The sequence below is a fragment of the Balaenoptera ricei genome, chromosome 6 (assembly GCF_028023285.1).
Source record: "Balaenoptera ricei isolate mBalRic1 chromosome 6, mBalRic1.hap2, whole genome shotgun sequence".
Lineage (NCBI taxonomy): Eukaryota > Metazoa > Chordata > Mammalia > Artiodactyla > Balaenopteridae > Balaenoptera > Balaenoptera ricei.
Genome location: NC_082644.1, coordinates 36,735,055 through 36,749,677, shown reverse-complemented (window position 1 = coordinate 36,749,677; position 14,623 = coordinate 36,735,055). Strand labels below are relative to the sequence as shown.

General features: G+C 43.7%; 2 protein-coding genes across 4 annotated transcripts in view; one reads left to right on the top strand and one right to left on the bottom strand.

The window, feature by feature from the left end:
* Positions 1 to 603: 603 nt before the first annotated feature.
* Positions 604 to 5,297, top strand: CTSL (cathepsin L). 2 transcript variants are annotated; one of them, XM_059926317.1, is made up of 8 exons: positions 604 to 774; positions 1,267 to 1,403; positions 1,706 to 1,828; positions 1,921 to 2,067; positions 2,518 to 2,742; positions 3,194 to 3,356; positions 3,998 to 4,115; positions 4,745 to 4,910. In XM_059926317.1, the coding sequence occupies exons 2-8, from the start codon at positions 1,278 to 1,280 to the stop codon at positions 4,830 to 4,832; spliced, it is 990 nt and encodes a 329-aa protein (XP_059782300.1). In that variant the 5' UTR covers positions 604 to 774; positions 1,267 to 1,277; the 3' UTR covers positions 4,833 to 4,910. The 2 variants fall into 2 exon arrangements, with proteins under 2 accessions (XP_059782300.1, XP_059782299.1); XM_059926316.1 differs by lacking the exon at positions 4,745 to 4,910 and adding an exon at positions 4,926 to 5,297 and having other exon boundaries at positions 638 to 774.
* A 7,722-nt stretch (positions 5,298 to 13,019) lies between these two features.
* FBP2 (fructose-bisphosphatase 2) overlaps positions 13,020 to 14,623 on the bottom strand; it is a 39,067-nt gene continuing 37,463 nt past the window's right edge. The window contains exon 8 of one of the 2 annotated variants that reach the window (XM_059924480.1): positions 13,020 to 13,386. In XM_059924480.1, the coding sequence (XP_059780463.1) occupies positions 13,377 to 13,386 (10 nt within the window). In that variant the 3' untranslated portion in view covers positions 13,020 to 13,376. The remainder of the gene's footprint in view (positions 13,387 to 14,623) is intronic. The other variant, XM_059924479.1, reaches the window with a different exon arrangement.

Sequence of the window (14,623 nt, the reverse complement as noted above, 5' to 3'; positions counted from 1 at the left end):
ACCTTCCACCTTTCCTTTTTTTAAACTAAATTTTTCTGTAAATAACTTGTTTCTGTTGGATTTGAGGAAAGCTTGAGAGGCGAGAGGAACCCCTGACCGGGGAAGACAGGAAAGGGACATTACAAAATGCCATACCTTCTCTGGAGACCCACCCAGCCCGTCCCCTTTCCCTCCTGGGATTTGGGGAGTGACCAGAGCGTCCCGAGCTTTGAGGAACTGCCTTTCCGCTCCGATTCTTCTCAAACCCAGCTGGTACCACCCTCAGCCCGGGAGGTAAGGCCCTGAGGGCTCCGCATTCCTCCAGCCCGCCCCACCTTTGCTGTGGAATAAGCAGAAACCCTTAGACTAGACAGCCCTCCCGCAGACTTTCACCAAAAACTCTAGGACTAAAGGAGGCACAGCGTTGCGCTGATAATCCACCTGGTGCTCCCTATAAGCTTCTTTTCGTGAACCACCGGCCGAGCGCAATCGAGGTAATTAGTTGATCCGGGTCCCCAAGGAGGCGCTGGCCGCCCTTCTCAGCGCTGCCCAGCTCGCCGCCGTCGGGTCCACTGAGGCTGGCACCTGGCCAAGTTGGGACCAGCCTCGTGAGGCGCCAGGAATCCCAGCACAGGGGCTCCGCCCACATGCAGCTCAGCCAATCGCGGCGCGGGCTAGCGGGGGCGGGGCCGGCCGAGCGGAATCCCGGAGCCTTAAATGGGAGGACATGCGCCCACAGCCCAACCTCCGACGCCCCCGGATCCATAGTTGCTGGCGCAACTGCGCCCGCCGCAGGTGAGCACCGCGGGCTGGGGCCTGGCGCGGCGGGGTCACCCCGGGAACCAGCGGGACTGCCAGACTTGGGGTTGGGAGAGGTCCCAGGAGGCGCCGGTCACACAGGGCAGCCTGAGCCCCGCACGCCGGGCTGCAGTGCCCTCTGTTCCCTGCGCCGCGTCAACATCCTCTGCGAGCGGCGGGCGTTCGCCGGGAGCGGGGGGCGGGGCGGCACGCCCCTGGCCTGGCCCCGTCTGCAACGCGGGAGGGAGCTTCGCCCTAGCCGCTGCTCTGAGTCCCAGAAGACCCTGAGCCTCTCCGGCGCGGAAACTGAGGTCTCTGAGCTGTTTTTCTCTATCCACGTCCTTAGCCTTCCCCTGCAGTCCTTGTGTAAATACTTGGGAAGATAAATGTTTTTACTCCACCACAGTGGGTATAACGTCTCAGAAAAAAGTAGGATGGCCTTTTAGTAAGATTGGTTTAATCAGATACTCATTTCTTTTCCCTTCCTAGGCTTTTGAAACATGAATCCTTCACTCCTCCTGACTGCCTTTTGCTTGGGAATAGCCTTAGCGGCTCCAAAACTTGATCTCAGTTTAAATGCACAATGGAAATTGTGGAAGGCAACACACAGGAAACTATATGGCTTGGTTGGTAACATCTGAAACTGTCCATCTGAAACCCCGCAGAGAATGGTCCATGCTGTTGGGAGTTTATAGCAGATAGTAGCCTCTTGAGGCTGGCTCTTACCAGGGCAGTAACTTCATGGCACCCATTACTGAGTACAGTACGGGCATACGACCCTGTTGTGTGGGCGCTGGGAAACAGTTTCCAAGAGTATAAAGCCATCTCTGGCCGTGGTTTCTCTTCCTCTCTGTCTGCAAATCCACTTGGTGAAGGTGGGTTGGTTTTAAATAGAAATAAAGAGTATAGGTTACCTGTTTGCCTGTAGAATGAAGAAGGATGGAGGAGAACAGTGTGGGAGAAGAATATGAAAATGATTGACCTGCACAATCAGGAATACAGCCAAGGGAAACATGGCTTCACCATGGCAATGAATGCCTTCGGTGACATGGTGAGTGTGGCATGAACTTTTTGTGCCTCCCCTCCTTAGTACTTTAGGAAAATAACCTTTTGCTTTTCAACATTGTTTCCTTTTCCTTGAAGACCAGTGAAGAATTCAGGCAGGTGATGAATGGTCTTCGAAACCAGAAGCACAAGAAGGGGAAGGTGTTCCCAGTACCTGTCTTTGCTTCGATTCCCTCATCCATGGATTGGAGAGAGAAAGGCTATGTAACTCCTGTGAAGAATCAGGTATGACAGTATTCAGCAGATCTCTCTCCAAGAGTAAAGCCAAATAGGAGTTGCCATCCTTGCAATGGCAGGCTGTGGAACAACATGCAATTCACTCGTTTTTTTTGTTTTTTTTTCAAGAATTTAAAACATTTTATTTGGTTTCAAATTTCCTTGAGAGAAAAAGAATTGTGTTGATAAGTTTCTTGGAATGAGAGATGCATTTGCTGTGATGAAGAGTTGTTTGCCAGCTCTTGAAGACTTTTCCTTCTGAAGCACTGAACGTGGACACAAGAGCCCTAAAATGCCTGGAGAAGGGGTTTCCTTTTGGAAACGCCCCATGGCCTGCTCTGAATGACTAGAGTTTGGATGCAATTCACTAGTTTTTAAAAGCATTTTCAGATATGTGGGCTGTTGTCAAAGTCTTGCTATTTGTTTTGTAGACTAAGAGCTTTTAAATTTTGTTTTCAGGGTACGTGTGGTTCTTGTTGGGCTTTTAGTGCCACTGGTGCCCTTGAAGGACAGATGTTCCGGAAAACTGGCAAACTTGTCTCACTGAGTGAGCAGAACCTGGTGGACTGCTCTCGGCCTCAAGGCAATGAGGGTTGCAGTGGTGGCCTAATGGATAATGCCTTCCAGTATGTTAAGGACAATGGAGGCCTGGACTCAGAGGAATCCTATCCATATTTTGGAAGGGTAAAAGGAGCTCCTTATCTTGTTATCAAAGTTGAACACTTTGGGGGAAAACAGATACCAATTTAGAATTCACATTTTAGATTGTAGACTCTATATCTGCAGACTGTCAGAACTAGCATTAAAATATGTTAGCCTTGCACAGTTCTCTGTTTAGGTAGTTACCATAAAGCTGTTAATATTTCTGTGTCATGTGGAAATATACATACCATTCTATGTAAGTATAAATTTCTCCAGATTAGAAGTTTCTTATGGACAGGTAGACTGAGCGTGTCTCACTGAATAGACACCAGCTACTTTTTCCATTTCAAAACAACCAATATCATTTCATCTCCTGGGGTGCTTTATAACAAACTTGACTTGGAAATCATTAAGCTGCAGACTATCTTGAACTCATGTACCCCAGGAGGGGGATGGTATTAATCAAGTCTCTTCCCCATTACCTTTGAAAAAGGATGAATCCTGCCACTACAGACCACAGAGTTCTGCTGCCAACGACACTGGTTTCGTGGACATTCCTAAGCAAGAGAGGGCCCTTATGAAGGCAGTGGCAACTGTGGGCCCCATCTCTGTTGCTATAGATGCAAGCCATCCAACCTTCCAGTTCTATAAAGCAGGTAAGCATCTGTCTGTATGGAAGTTTAGGCAGAAAAATTGGAAAACCACCATGACATACAGCAAGATTGACTCTTTGGTGTGTAGAATTCAGTGTATAATTTGGGGGTGTGTAGATTTAACATAGTTGTTCATGTAGTATTTGTGCCTGATGTGTCTATTTGACATTACTTGAATCCCCATGATTTTAAGCACTTCACAGATATATTTAAATGGCTACTTAATTTGATTCGTATAGCTTAATTTACTTTTTTCCAGTTGTTAGACCTTTGAAATTTTCCAAAGAATTTTACTACTGTAATTAAAACTGGAAAGAACCTCTTGCCTGAAGTAATTTTGTGTTGTGTGCTGTTTCCCTAGACTCACATTCTGAAAGTAAAATGATAAGGTTTTAGGGAGTGGTCTTTTATGCCTCTTCACGCATTGTTTACAAAAGAGATTGTTCCAGTATTTCTGCTAGTGTTAGATGAGAACCTAGATCCCTAGCCTAGATTAAAATAATAGATCTTGTTTTTAAATCCTATCTAGATTTATGTCCTTTAGCTGAATTTTGAGGTGTCTCCCTTATCCTAGTTGATAGGCTGGGTTACTGTCATGTGTCATTTGGAGGTCTTCACCCCAACATTGAATTTTATTTTCCCAGGCATTTATTATGATCCATACTGCAGCAGCGAAGAACTGGATCATGGTGTTCTGGTGGTTGGCTATGGGTTTGAAGGAGCAGACTCAGATAACAATAAATACTGGCTTGTCAAGAACAGGTATAAAGTGCCCAAAATACTTATATTTGAGATTGAAATGGGAGTCCCTTTTGGAATCAGTATTTGGATACAGGTTCTCAAACCCTTAAGCACACTTCCGAAGTCTTTATGCCACTTAGGGTGAACACAGACATATTAATGTTTGATTATAACATTAAGGTACTCTCTCAAGCTTGCCTAGGGTATCGATGTAGCTTTGACACCATTGCATTTCTTTTTTTTTTTTAAATTTAATTAATTAATTTTTTTTTTTGGGGGCTGCTTGGGTCTTTGTTGCTGCGCGGGCTTTCTCTAGTTGCATCGAGTTGGGGCTACTCTTTGTTGCATGCGCGGGCTTCTCCTTGCGGTGGCTTCTCTTGTTGCAGAGCACAGGCTCTAGGCGCGCGGGCTCCGGTAGTTGTGGCATGCAGGCTCAGTAGTTGTGGCGCATGGGCTTAGTTGCTCCACGGCATGTGGGATCTTCCCAGACCAGGGATCAAACCCGTGTCCCCTGCATTGGCAGGCGGATTCTTAACCACTGCGCCACCAGGGAAGTCCCAGCACCATTGCATTTCTAAATCTGAAAATTTTCTTAAATCTGAAACACATCTGGCCCCAAGAGTTTCCTTTTTCTGTCTCTAATTTTGCAGTTCCGTGAGAGGTTTGGAGATTGAAGTTATTTACACATTTAGAACTCAACCAGGAACAAGAACAACTGCCTTTCTTGCTTCTTTCTGAATCTGTCCTGGACTCTGGGGCACTGTTTAAGTATTAATAAAGATAAATGTGTTTGATACTTTGTATAAAATGGAAAACCCTCTCTTCTTTTAGCTGGGGTGAAGATTGGGGCATGGATGGCTACATAAAGATGGCCAAAGACCGGAACAACAACTGTGGAATCGCCACCATGGCCAGTTATCCTACTGTCTAAATCTCAAAGGCAGGATTGAGAACAGAATATCCAGAGGAAGAATTTTCTCTTAAAACTAACCAGACCTTGTTGTGTGGGATGAAACACTTGAATCATTGAAGATCCAAGTTGTGATTTGAATTCTGTGATATTTTATGCTGGTGAAATGTTACCACTCTTTTAATACTGTTGTAAATAGGTTTGTATGATCGACTTGCCTCAAGAATTTTTAATTTTCATGTTTTAAAAGGATGTATAAAGTTTTACCTTTAAAATAAAACAATTTCAGAGTAGAGATGGTACATCTTTCTGTTTTTAATACATTAAGTTTTTGTAGAGTAAGAAAGGTAATTGGGCCCTGAAGACATAACTGAGTGTGCCAGTGGTCTGTTAGAATGACTGCGTGGCCTTCTGGTTCTTATCGTTCTGAATATGTCAGCTGCCTATTGACTGTGTCTGACCCAACCCTTGAATAGAACAAAATTTGGCAAACAGTCTAAAGGACAAAGGTAAATTATTTTAATAAGGAAAAAATTCACATTTTAGAAAAGTGAACACACATACATGCGATTTCCAATCAAGAAAAGGGCCTTAGAGATCATGATCATTTGACCCACGATGGTGACAACCCAGCAGAGTTACAGGATGAACGTCACACAGCCAATTTCTGGTGCATCTTCCCCAACTTCTAGCGAAGACTATGTGGCTACTTTGCAACTGAGGAAGGACCAGACACAATGGATTGCCAAGAATGTTTGTCTTTGTGTCCATATGCGATGAGGGATAAGCTCCCACATTTGAGGCTGGGCTTCAGAAATAGTCTTGTGGCCTCAGAGGTGGGCAATAGGTGAAAGCATCGAAAGAGATATTCTGAAGCCTAATTTACACCTAGCTGCCTAATTCCTGAATTTGTTTTAAAAAAGAAAAACTCCCTACATTCCACAGGCTAAGGAAGCACATAGTTTCATTTGCTGTCTTTGGGTTTAAAATTCTCATGTTCCTTCCTACTCAAGGAAATAAAGAGTAGGTGGAAGCATTTAGTTATTAGACCCTGTCATTCCTTCTGAAGACATGAGGTGGGGGAGAACTGGGGTCTCAGCCCACAAGACCTCCAGCAGCCTCTGGTCAAGTCCATCTGCACTGGACTGTGTGCCATTCTGGACCCTCAATGTGGCCTTCCCTCGCAGGCGCTTACATTTTGAACTTTCTGACCTAAAATGACAGATGTTGTGTCATTTGGAGTAAAATTCTGTGGGTTTTGGGATAGCATGATCAAGTGTAGCCACAGGAAGATTCGGGAGGCTCCCAATCTGAGTCCCTTCTACTGGTTGGGACCACACTGAGACAACTGGAATTGATGTAGCACCCATGGCGTCCCAGTCATCACCCTGTGGAAGAGACATTCCCAACCCTGAGAAGGAGATGGTGCTGTTAGAGGAGGTGGTTGAAACACCAGAAGGAAGAGAAACCGGACATGGACCCAGAGGAGCCGGGCAGTAACACAGGATAAAAGGGTGGGTATCAGAGCAGAGACTTCCCGGGTCAGAACCCCTTAGAAAAGAGAAACAACGTTTAGAGAAAGTGGGAAGGTTGAGGCGTGGGAGATGAGGCTGGGCCCACACACAGGTTTTTAGGACACGGGAACCAATGGGGCATGCAGTGAAAAGACTATTCTGGTTATCTATTACTGGAAAACAAACTACCAGGAAACATAGCAGCTTGAAAAAACCATCTTTCCAATTTCCTGACTGGGCTTAACTACATGTTTTCCTTTGGAAGTCTTTCACGTGTGCCAGAATCATTAGCAGTTTTGACTGGGCCGACATCCAAGCAGGCTCACTCACATGGCTGTCCTAGATGCTGCTGTGGGCTGGGCATTCAGCCCTGGCTGCCCACCAGAGTACCTACTGGGCCTCTCCATGGCTTGGGCTCCCATGGCACGAAGGCTGGTTCTGAGAGGAACATCCCAAGAGAACGTAAGCCAGAATGCCCAGTGAGGAACTGCAAGGCTTCTTATAACCTGGTCTTAGTCCCCAGTGAAACCTCTGCTGCCGCATTGTATTCAGAGCATGTCACCAGGGACGTCCAGGTTACAGGGGAGGGGGCTGACAGTCTACCTCCTGGTGGGGAGAGGCAAGGTCACTTAGCAGAAAAGCATGTGGGATGGAAGACGTGGTTGTGGCCATCTTTGGAAAATGCAATCTGCCACCTTCAGTCTCTGAAAGTCCACTAGAAAGGACTCCTTAGTGACTGTCACCTTGCTTCACCGTGACAGGCTAGCTCATACTTCTGTCCACATAATCTTGGAAGTACAGCCCAAGACTCTAAGAAAATGCCTAAGTGCTGATATGAATGAAAATGTGAAGACCTCTCAGATGTCATAAGATTAAACAGATATTAGTGTCTTCTGCAACTTTCAAAGACATTTATATTTATTTAAACTTGTGAAAAGTTCCAAACTAAACAATACCTAAATGATTAAACACATGTTAGAAGGTTCTGTAACTTTTAAAGACATTTAATTAAACTGTGAAAAGTTCCAAACAGCATCCATCGTAAAAGCTTTTTAAAATAAGCCAGTCGACATGAATCAAATAAAGCTGAAAACAAATTTTGATTTTTACAAATGTGTGTGAATGTCGCCTGCCATGTCAGTAAGCCAAGGATGTTGCAGCCATCAAGCCCTCTGCCACTGCAACTGCCCCCAACTGTGCACCCTGAGGGGATTCAGGATGGAGAAAAACAGGATACCGGCCCTAGATAGTTAAGATGCATATCAAAGGAGTAGTTTCAATAAGTCCAGACTCTGGCATCTTCCTACTCATAGAAAAGCACTAAATTCCTCAACTTGAGATGTCTGGTTTTCTTTAATTAACAGTAATCTTTTGATGTTCTGACTACCTGGTTTTATTTGTCTGTTTGTTTGCAAAGACTCCTATATATATCCTGGCTCCTCCCTTACCTGTTCAGAACAGTCCCTCAGAGCTATCTGAGAGGCTGTCTCCCCAGCTTAAGTACTCAGGATGTCTGACAAATAAAGCATAATTCTCAACTTTTAGGTTGTGCTTTTTTTTTTTTTTTCAGTCGACACAAAAAACTTGTCTGAAACATGAACTTACTATCAGAAGCTGGAAGAGGCAACAAAGGATTCCTCCCTAGAGCCCTCGGAGGGGATATAGCCCTGCAGACACTTTGGTTTGGAATTCTGGCCTCCAGGCATGAGAGAATAAATTCCTGTGACTTTAAGCCAATGAGTTTGTGGTATATGTCGTGTCAGCCCCAGGAAACTACTGCACTTGTCCTGCACAGCTAGCCTCATGCTCTCCTTAGCAACCCAGAGGACACAAGTGCGGCGAGCAGAGCAGGTCTTGACCAGACCACCAAAGATGGGACTTCCCTGGTGGTGCAGTGGTTAAGAATCCACCTGCCAATGCAGGAGACACGGGTTTGAGCCCTGGTCCAGGAAGATCCCATATGCTGCGGAACAACTAAGCCCATGTACCACAACTACTGAGCCTGTGCTCTAGAGCCCGCGAGCCACAACTACTGAAGCCCGTGCGCCTAGAGCCCGTGCTCCAAAAGAGAAGCCATCGCAGTGAGAAGCCCACGCACCGCAACGAAGAGTAGCCCCCGCTCGCCGCAACTAGAGAAAGCCCGCGCGCAGCAACGAAGACCCAATGCAGCCAAAAATAAATTAAAAAAAAAAACCACCACCAAAGACAAGTCAGACTTGCTGAACATAAGGGAGGGATAAGTAAGAAATCTCTCAACTCACAATGGTTCTTGGCCTTTCCTCACATGCTTCAAATGCTACAGTCCACAAGGAGATGGTTGGCTAAGACGGGAGAAGTTTGGATTTAAAGATTTGCAAGCAGAAGAAAAGACACAAGAAGTTTGGGTATCTTTTCCCTTCCTCACGTATCCTCTCTCATCTAAATCAAGCACTGGTCAGTGCTGCAAACCAGGAACAGTCAATACCTCATAGCAACACATTCTCACACATTAAAATGCACTGAAAACAAGCTTTGCTTCCTTCTCTTTGTATTTAACTTGGTGAAAATTAATATCTTCTTTACTCTCTGGCACCTCTTTCACTTGATGACACCAAATGTTTCCTGTTTTTCTCCGTGAGGGAGGAAAGACCATCAGATATGAAGGAAACATGGGAGTTGATGCAAGAAAACTTAATATTATATATGCCACTCAAAAAGTAGTGGTGACACAAAATGGCCTAACTCTTGCTGGGGAATACTGTGGTGTTTTTTGACACTTAAGTCCTGATCTCTGATAACAAGTGCTCTTCCAGGGTTTTGTGCTCTGTCTCCTGAGTGTAGGCTGTCTCCTGTGGCAACTTTTGTTTTCCTTTGGTAGGAGGTAGTCCTGGTCTGCACTTGCTGGCCCACCATCCTCACTGTCCCTGGATGTCTTGGGAGCCTTTTGTCACATGACTGTCATATTGTTGCAGGTGTCAGTCTAACTTCCAAGAAGAAGATAGCTTCCTGGGGATGAGCTGCATTTCCAAACAAAAAACCCCTTGAGAAGCTCTTTTGTTAAGGAACAGGCCAGAGAACATGGTCTAAGGTGGAGTTAACAATTCACCTGGTGGGAACCTGCGCTTATCTTCTTCCTACTCATTTTCCCAGCTATCAAATGTGCACCAGCCAATCAAAACTACAATGAGATACCACCTCACACCAGTCAGAATGGCCATAATGAAAAGGAATACAAATAACAAATGTTTGGAGAAGGTGTGGAGAAAAAGGAACCCTCGTACACCGTTTGTGGGAATGTAAATTTGTGCAGCCACTATGGCGAACAGTATGGAGGTTCCTTCAAAAACTAAAAATAGAGTTACCATATGATACAGCAATCCCACTCCTGGGTATATATATGGACAAAACTATAACTTTAAAAGACACATGCACCCCAAGGTTTGTAGCGGCACTATTTACAGTAGCCAAGAAATGGAAACAACCTGAATGTCCATCAACAGATGAATGGATAAAGAAGATGTGGTACACATATAAAATGGAATACTACCCAGGCATAAAAAAGAATGAAATAATGCCATTTGCAGCAATATGGATGGACCTAGAAATTATCATACTAAGTGAAGTAAGTTAGAAGAAGACAAATATCCAATGATATCACTTATATGTGGAATCTAAAATATGACACAAGTGAACTTATCTATGAAACAGAAACAGACTCAGACATAGAGAACAGACTTGTGGTTGCCAAGGGTGTGTGTGTGGGGCGGGGAGGGATGGATTGAGATCTTGGGATTAGCAGATGCAAACTATTATATATAAAATGGATAAACAAGGTCCTACTGTATAGCCCAGGGAACTATATTCAGTGTCCTGTAATAAACCATAATGGAAAAGAATATGAAAAAGAATATATATATATATGCATAACTGAATTACTTTGGTGTACAGCAGAAATTAATACAACATTGTAAATCAGCTATACCTCAATAAAATAAATTTAAAAAACAACAACAACAACAAAAAAGTGTGCATCAGGCCATTCCTGAGATATGGTGAGTGAGATTCTGGAAGTAGGATGCTTAAAAACATGTATACAGTATTTTTTTTAATGTTTTGAAATTTTTTTTAGTTTAAATGTACTTTTATGTATTTTTTGTCCCCTTCCCTATAAGGCTTTCCCCTAGGTGTGTACAAGGCTCCTCCCTTCTGCCTGGTCCTGGCTGGAATGTCATCCTCTTTGTGAAGCCTGTCTTTACCAGGAACTAAAATTAAAATAACCCCTGGTAGTACTGTTCTCCCCTCCCCTGATTTATTTTTCCCATAGCATTTATCACCATCTGACATGCTATTACATTTTATTTGTTGGTTTTGTTTATTGTGTCTCTTCCACACATCAGCACTTAGTCTGTACAGAGACCCATACAGAGACAAGGGGCTCTGTTTTGTTCACCTCTCTATCCTCAGCACTAAAGACAGGACCTGGCACAAAGCAGGCGCACAACAAAATCTGCTATCTGGACGAATGAATAATTGATGTATCCACATTATATGAACACATTCTCAGAGTTTTAAGAGTCAAGCAGTGAAGATAAAGCAAAGGCCCGTTTTGGAAATGTATCCCCTTATATTCCCCTTCCTCAGAGGAACAACCACAATTATTAATTCAGGGATATTAACAGTCCTTTTGCTTTGTCTTTACCCAAACACACATGCAATTTTGTTTTTCATTGTTTTTGTTCCTTCTTTTTTTTTCTTTAAAGATGTAAGTGTGTCTTGTCCATCATAAAACAAGCAAAACCCCTCTTAACCCTGGGTTATTCCAGTTACTGCATTATGTTCCTCCTCCTGTTTACAGCTGAACCTCTTGAACAGCTTGTCTAAACTTGCCATCCTCCACTTCCTCACCTTCTATTCTCATCCTAACTTAGGTCCATCCCTAAAGTAAGGCTTTCCTTCCAGATCCTCCCAAATGACCTCATCTAGTCTAATTACTTCAGGTACCACCTCCATGCTGACGACTTCCCGTCCCTCTCCTGAGTTCCAAACCCATGTATCCAACTGCCTACGAGACATCCTGACTCAGCTAACCCACAGACATTTCAGGCTCCAACATACAGAGCTGGAATCATCATCTCCAAGTGCTCCTTGGCTCTGTGGATGGCACGTCCATCCTTCATTCCTCCCCTCTTCCTTTCTCTGACATACGTAATCAATCACCGATACATGAACCCTCATGAATAGCTCTCAAACACCTACACTTCTCTCCATCCTCATGGCTTTTGATCAGTGCCATTATCACCATCAATTTTGGCCAAGATGATGACATTAACCTTCTTAACGGTGACCTAACAAGCCTCTAGTTTGACTACTTCAACTCCATTGTCTATATTGTAGGTAATATTTACTAAAATGCATATTGATTATGTTCCTCCATTGCTTAAAACTCATCAGTGGCTCCCCATTGCCCTCAGGACAAACTCCATACTCCTTAACCAACTCAAAACACCCTGCACGAGTTGGGCCTTTCTTACCCCTCCAGCCTCATCTCTCACCACCCTCCTCACACTCTACCCCCCACAGCCATAATGAATTACCAGTTGTGCCCCCAATAAACCATACTCTACCCATTTTCAAATCTTTGCCCATCTGTCCCCTCACCTCTAGTGCTCATCCCTTTCACTTGCCTTCTCCGTCCCCCCTAACCTTCTCCTGACAAGCTAGTCCCACTTTCAGGCCTCAGTTTAAACGTCATTTCCACTGGGAAGCCTTGCCTGACTCCTCACTTCTGGAATGGCAGCTCCTCTAAATGGCTCCAAAGCAAACACACAGTACTTTATCCCCAGAATTACACGTGTGTCCCATCCACCAGGCCTGAGCTCTTTGAGGGCAGGGATTTTGTCTGTCTACTTCACAGCTAAATCCCTAGCACCAGGCATGGTACTTGGTTCGTGTGTGTGTGTGTGTATGTGTGTGTGTGTGTGTGTGAGAGAGAGAGAAAGAGAGAGAGAGAGAGAGAGAGAGAGGAAGAGATGCAAGGAAGCCAGTGAAGAGACAGATGCAATGAGAACCCTGGGGAAGGAGGCACAGATAATTACAGAAGTAGGTCTTGGCAGACTTCACAGAAGTTATAGCCACTAGTGAAATGTGAAGGACTGGATCATGTAGTTTTGTCGTTTTTTTAAAATTTTATTTTATGAAAGTGGCATCACGTCATATCTATTTGCAAAATGCCCTTTTCCCCTATGATTATAGCTTGGTCATCTTTCCTCATTTGTACTTCAGATTGTGATGGTTAATTCTATGTGTCAACTTGACTAGGCTATGGTGCCCAGTTCTTTGGTCAAACACTAGTCTAGAGGTTGCTGTGAAGATACCGTGTAGAAGTGATTAACATTTACAATCAGTTGACTTTAACTAAAGTTTTCTCTCGATGATGTGAGTGGGCATGTAGGGAAGGAAAAATTCTTCTCTACCTTCTTAGGGTGTCTGGCCTGCCTAAGAATTAAACTGACATAAGCCAGATTAACAGAAGAAAATCATACACATTTTATTAAATTTTACACATACATGGGGACTTTTACAAGAGAATGAAGTTCCAAGGAAGTGACCAGAGGTGAAAGCTTTTATACCATTTAGGCAAAGAAATAATAAATCTGTGAAAAAATGACAAGACAAAGGGGATTGGCCTAAGGGCAGTAATTGTGGGGAAGTGACTAGAAGCTGTATATGGGGGCAGAGGGGTGCAAAACTAGTAGAAGATGAGGGTTATTTTAGTAGGTTTGTTCACACAGATCCACTTCCGTGTTGACTCCCAGTCTCTGGTGACAAGCACGTATTTCTCCTTCTGGTACAGGGAGGGCACATCTCTCGTGGGAAATTTCATGACCTGCTTTTAGGTAGAAAGGGCAGATCAGAAAGCTCTTCCTGGATCTGCTGATTCTCAAGTGCCTTCAGCTCAAAATAATCAATATGCCAAAGCAGCACATTTTGAGATGGCCTGTCCTGAACCCCTTCAGCCTCTTCTGTCAGCTGAAGGTCTTAAGAGCAAAACTGAGGTTTCCCAGGGAAGCAGGAATTCTGCCTCAAGACTGTAACATAGGTGTGTGTGTGTCCCCTATCAGCTCTGTTTCTCTGGAAAACCCTGATATACAGACCCACCTTATAGACCCACCCACCATTTCCTACTTTCCCTCCATATCTTTCTCATTTGTATTCTCTTCCTCACTAAAAAAAAAAAAAAAAAAAGCGATTAGATTTCATTTCATGAAAGCGAAGCCAGAGAGTAAAGAACATGTTAATTCTCATCAGGTTAAAAAGAAACAAAAGACCTTAGGGTGCTAGCTGATATATTTCTTTCTTTCTGCATTTGTCTATTTCGATGTTAAGAATGCCTCTGTATAAAACTATTTAAGGTATTTATTTCCATATTCATAAAAGACTGGAGTGGGTTTGTAAGTCCCAACTTATTTAAACTGCTGCACAACAAATCAACTATCTCCCTACAGGTGGACATTTAAATTGCTCTTATCTTTTTGCCATTACAAGCAATACTTAATTTTTAAAAGACTAATATAGGCTGTTTTATACCTACCAAAGTGTAGGACTACTGGGCCAGAGGGGCTGTCCATTTAAACAGAACTGCCAAATTGCCTTCCCAGAAGGCTGTCCCCACCATCTCTCTCACCAGCAGAGGGAACGGGGTCATTTCCCTGCATTGTTAGCGCATTTGATGTTTTCAGTCTTCATTGTACCCTGCCAATCTGATAAGTGAAAAGTGGTGTTATTTTACTTACATTTCCCTGATCATCAGAGAGTCTAACCATCTTTTCACATGTTTATTGACTGTTTGTGTTTTCTCTTCTGCAAATTGCAGTTTTATATCCTTAATTTATTTCTCTAGGATAGTTTCCTTTTCCTCTCAATATGTATGATTCTTGATGTTCATTTTTTGTTATAGGTTGCAAATATTTTCTCCTAAGCTATCAATTGTCTTTTTTCTTTTGCCCTACCCAGGTACATGGGGAGTTTCTTGCCTTTTCGGAGGTCTGAGATCTTCTGCCAGCATTCAGTAGGTGTTCTATAGGAGCTGTTCCACATGTAGATGTATTTCTGATGTATTTGTGGGG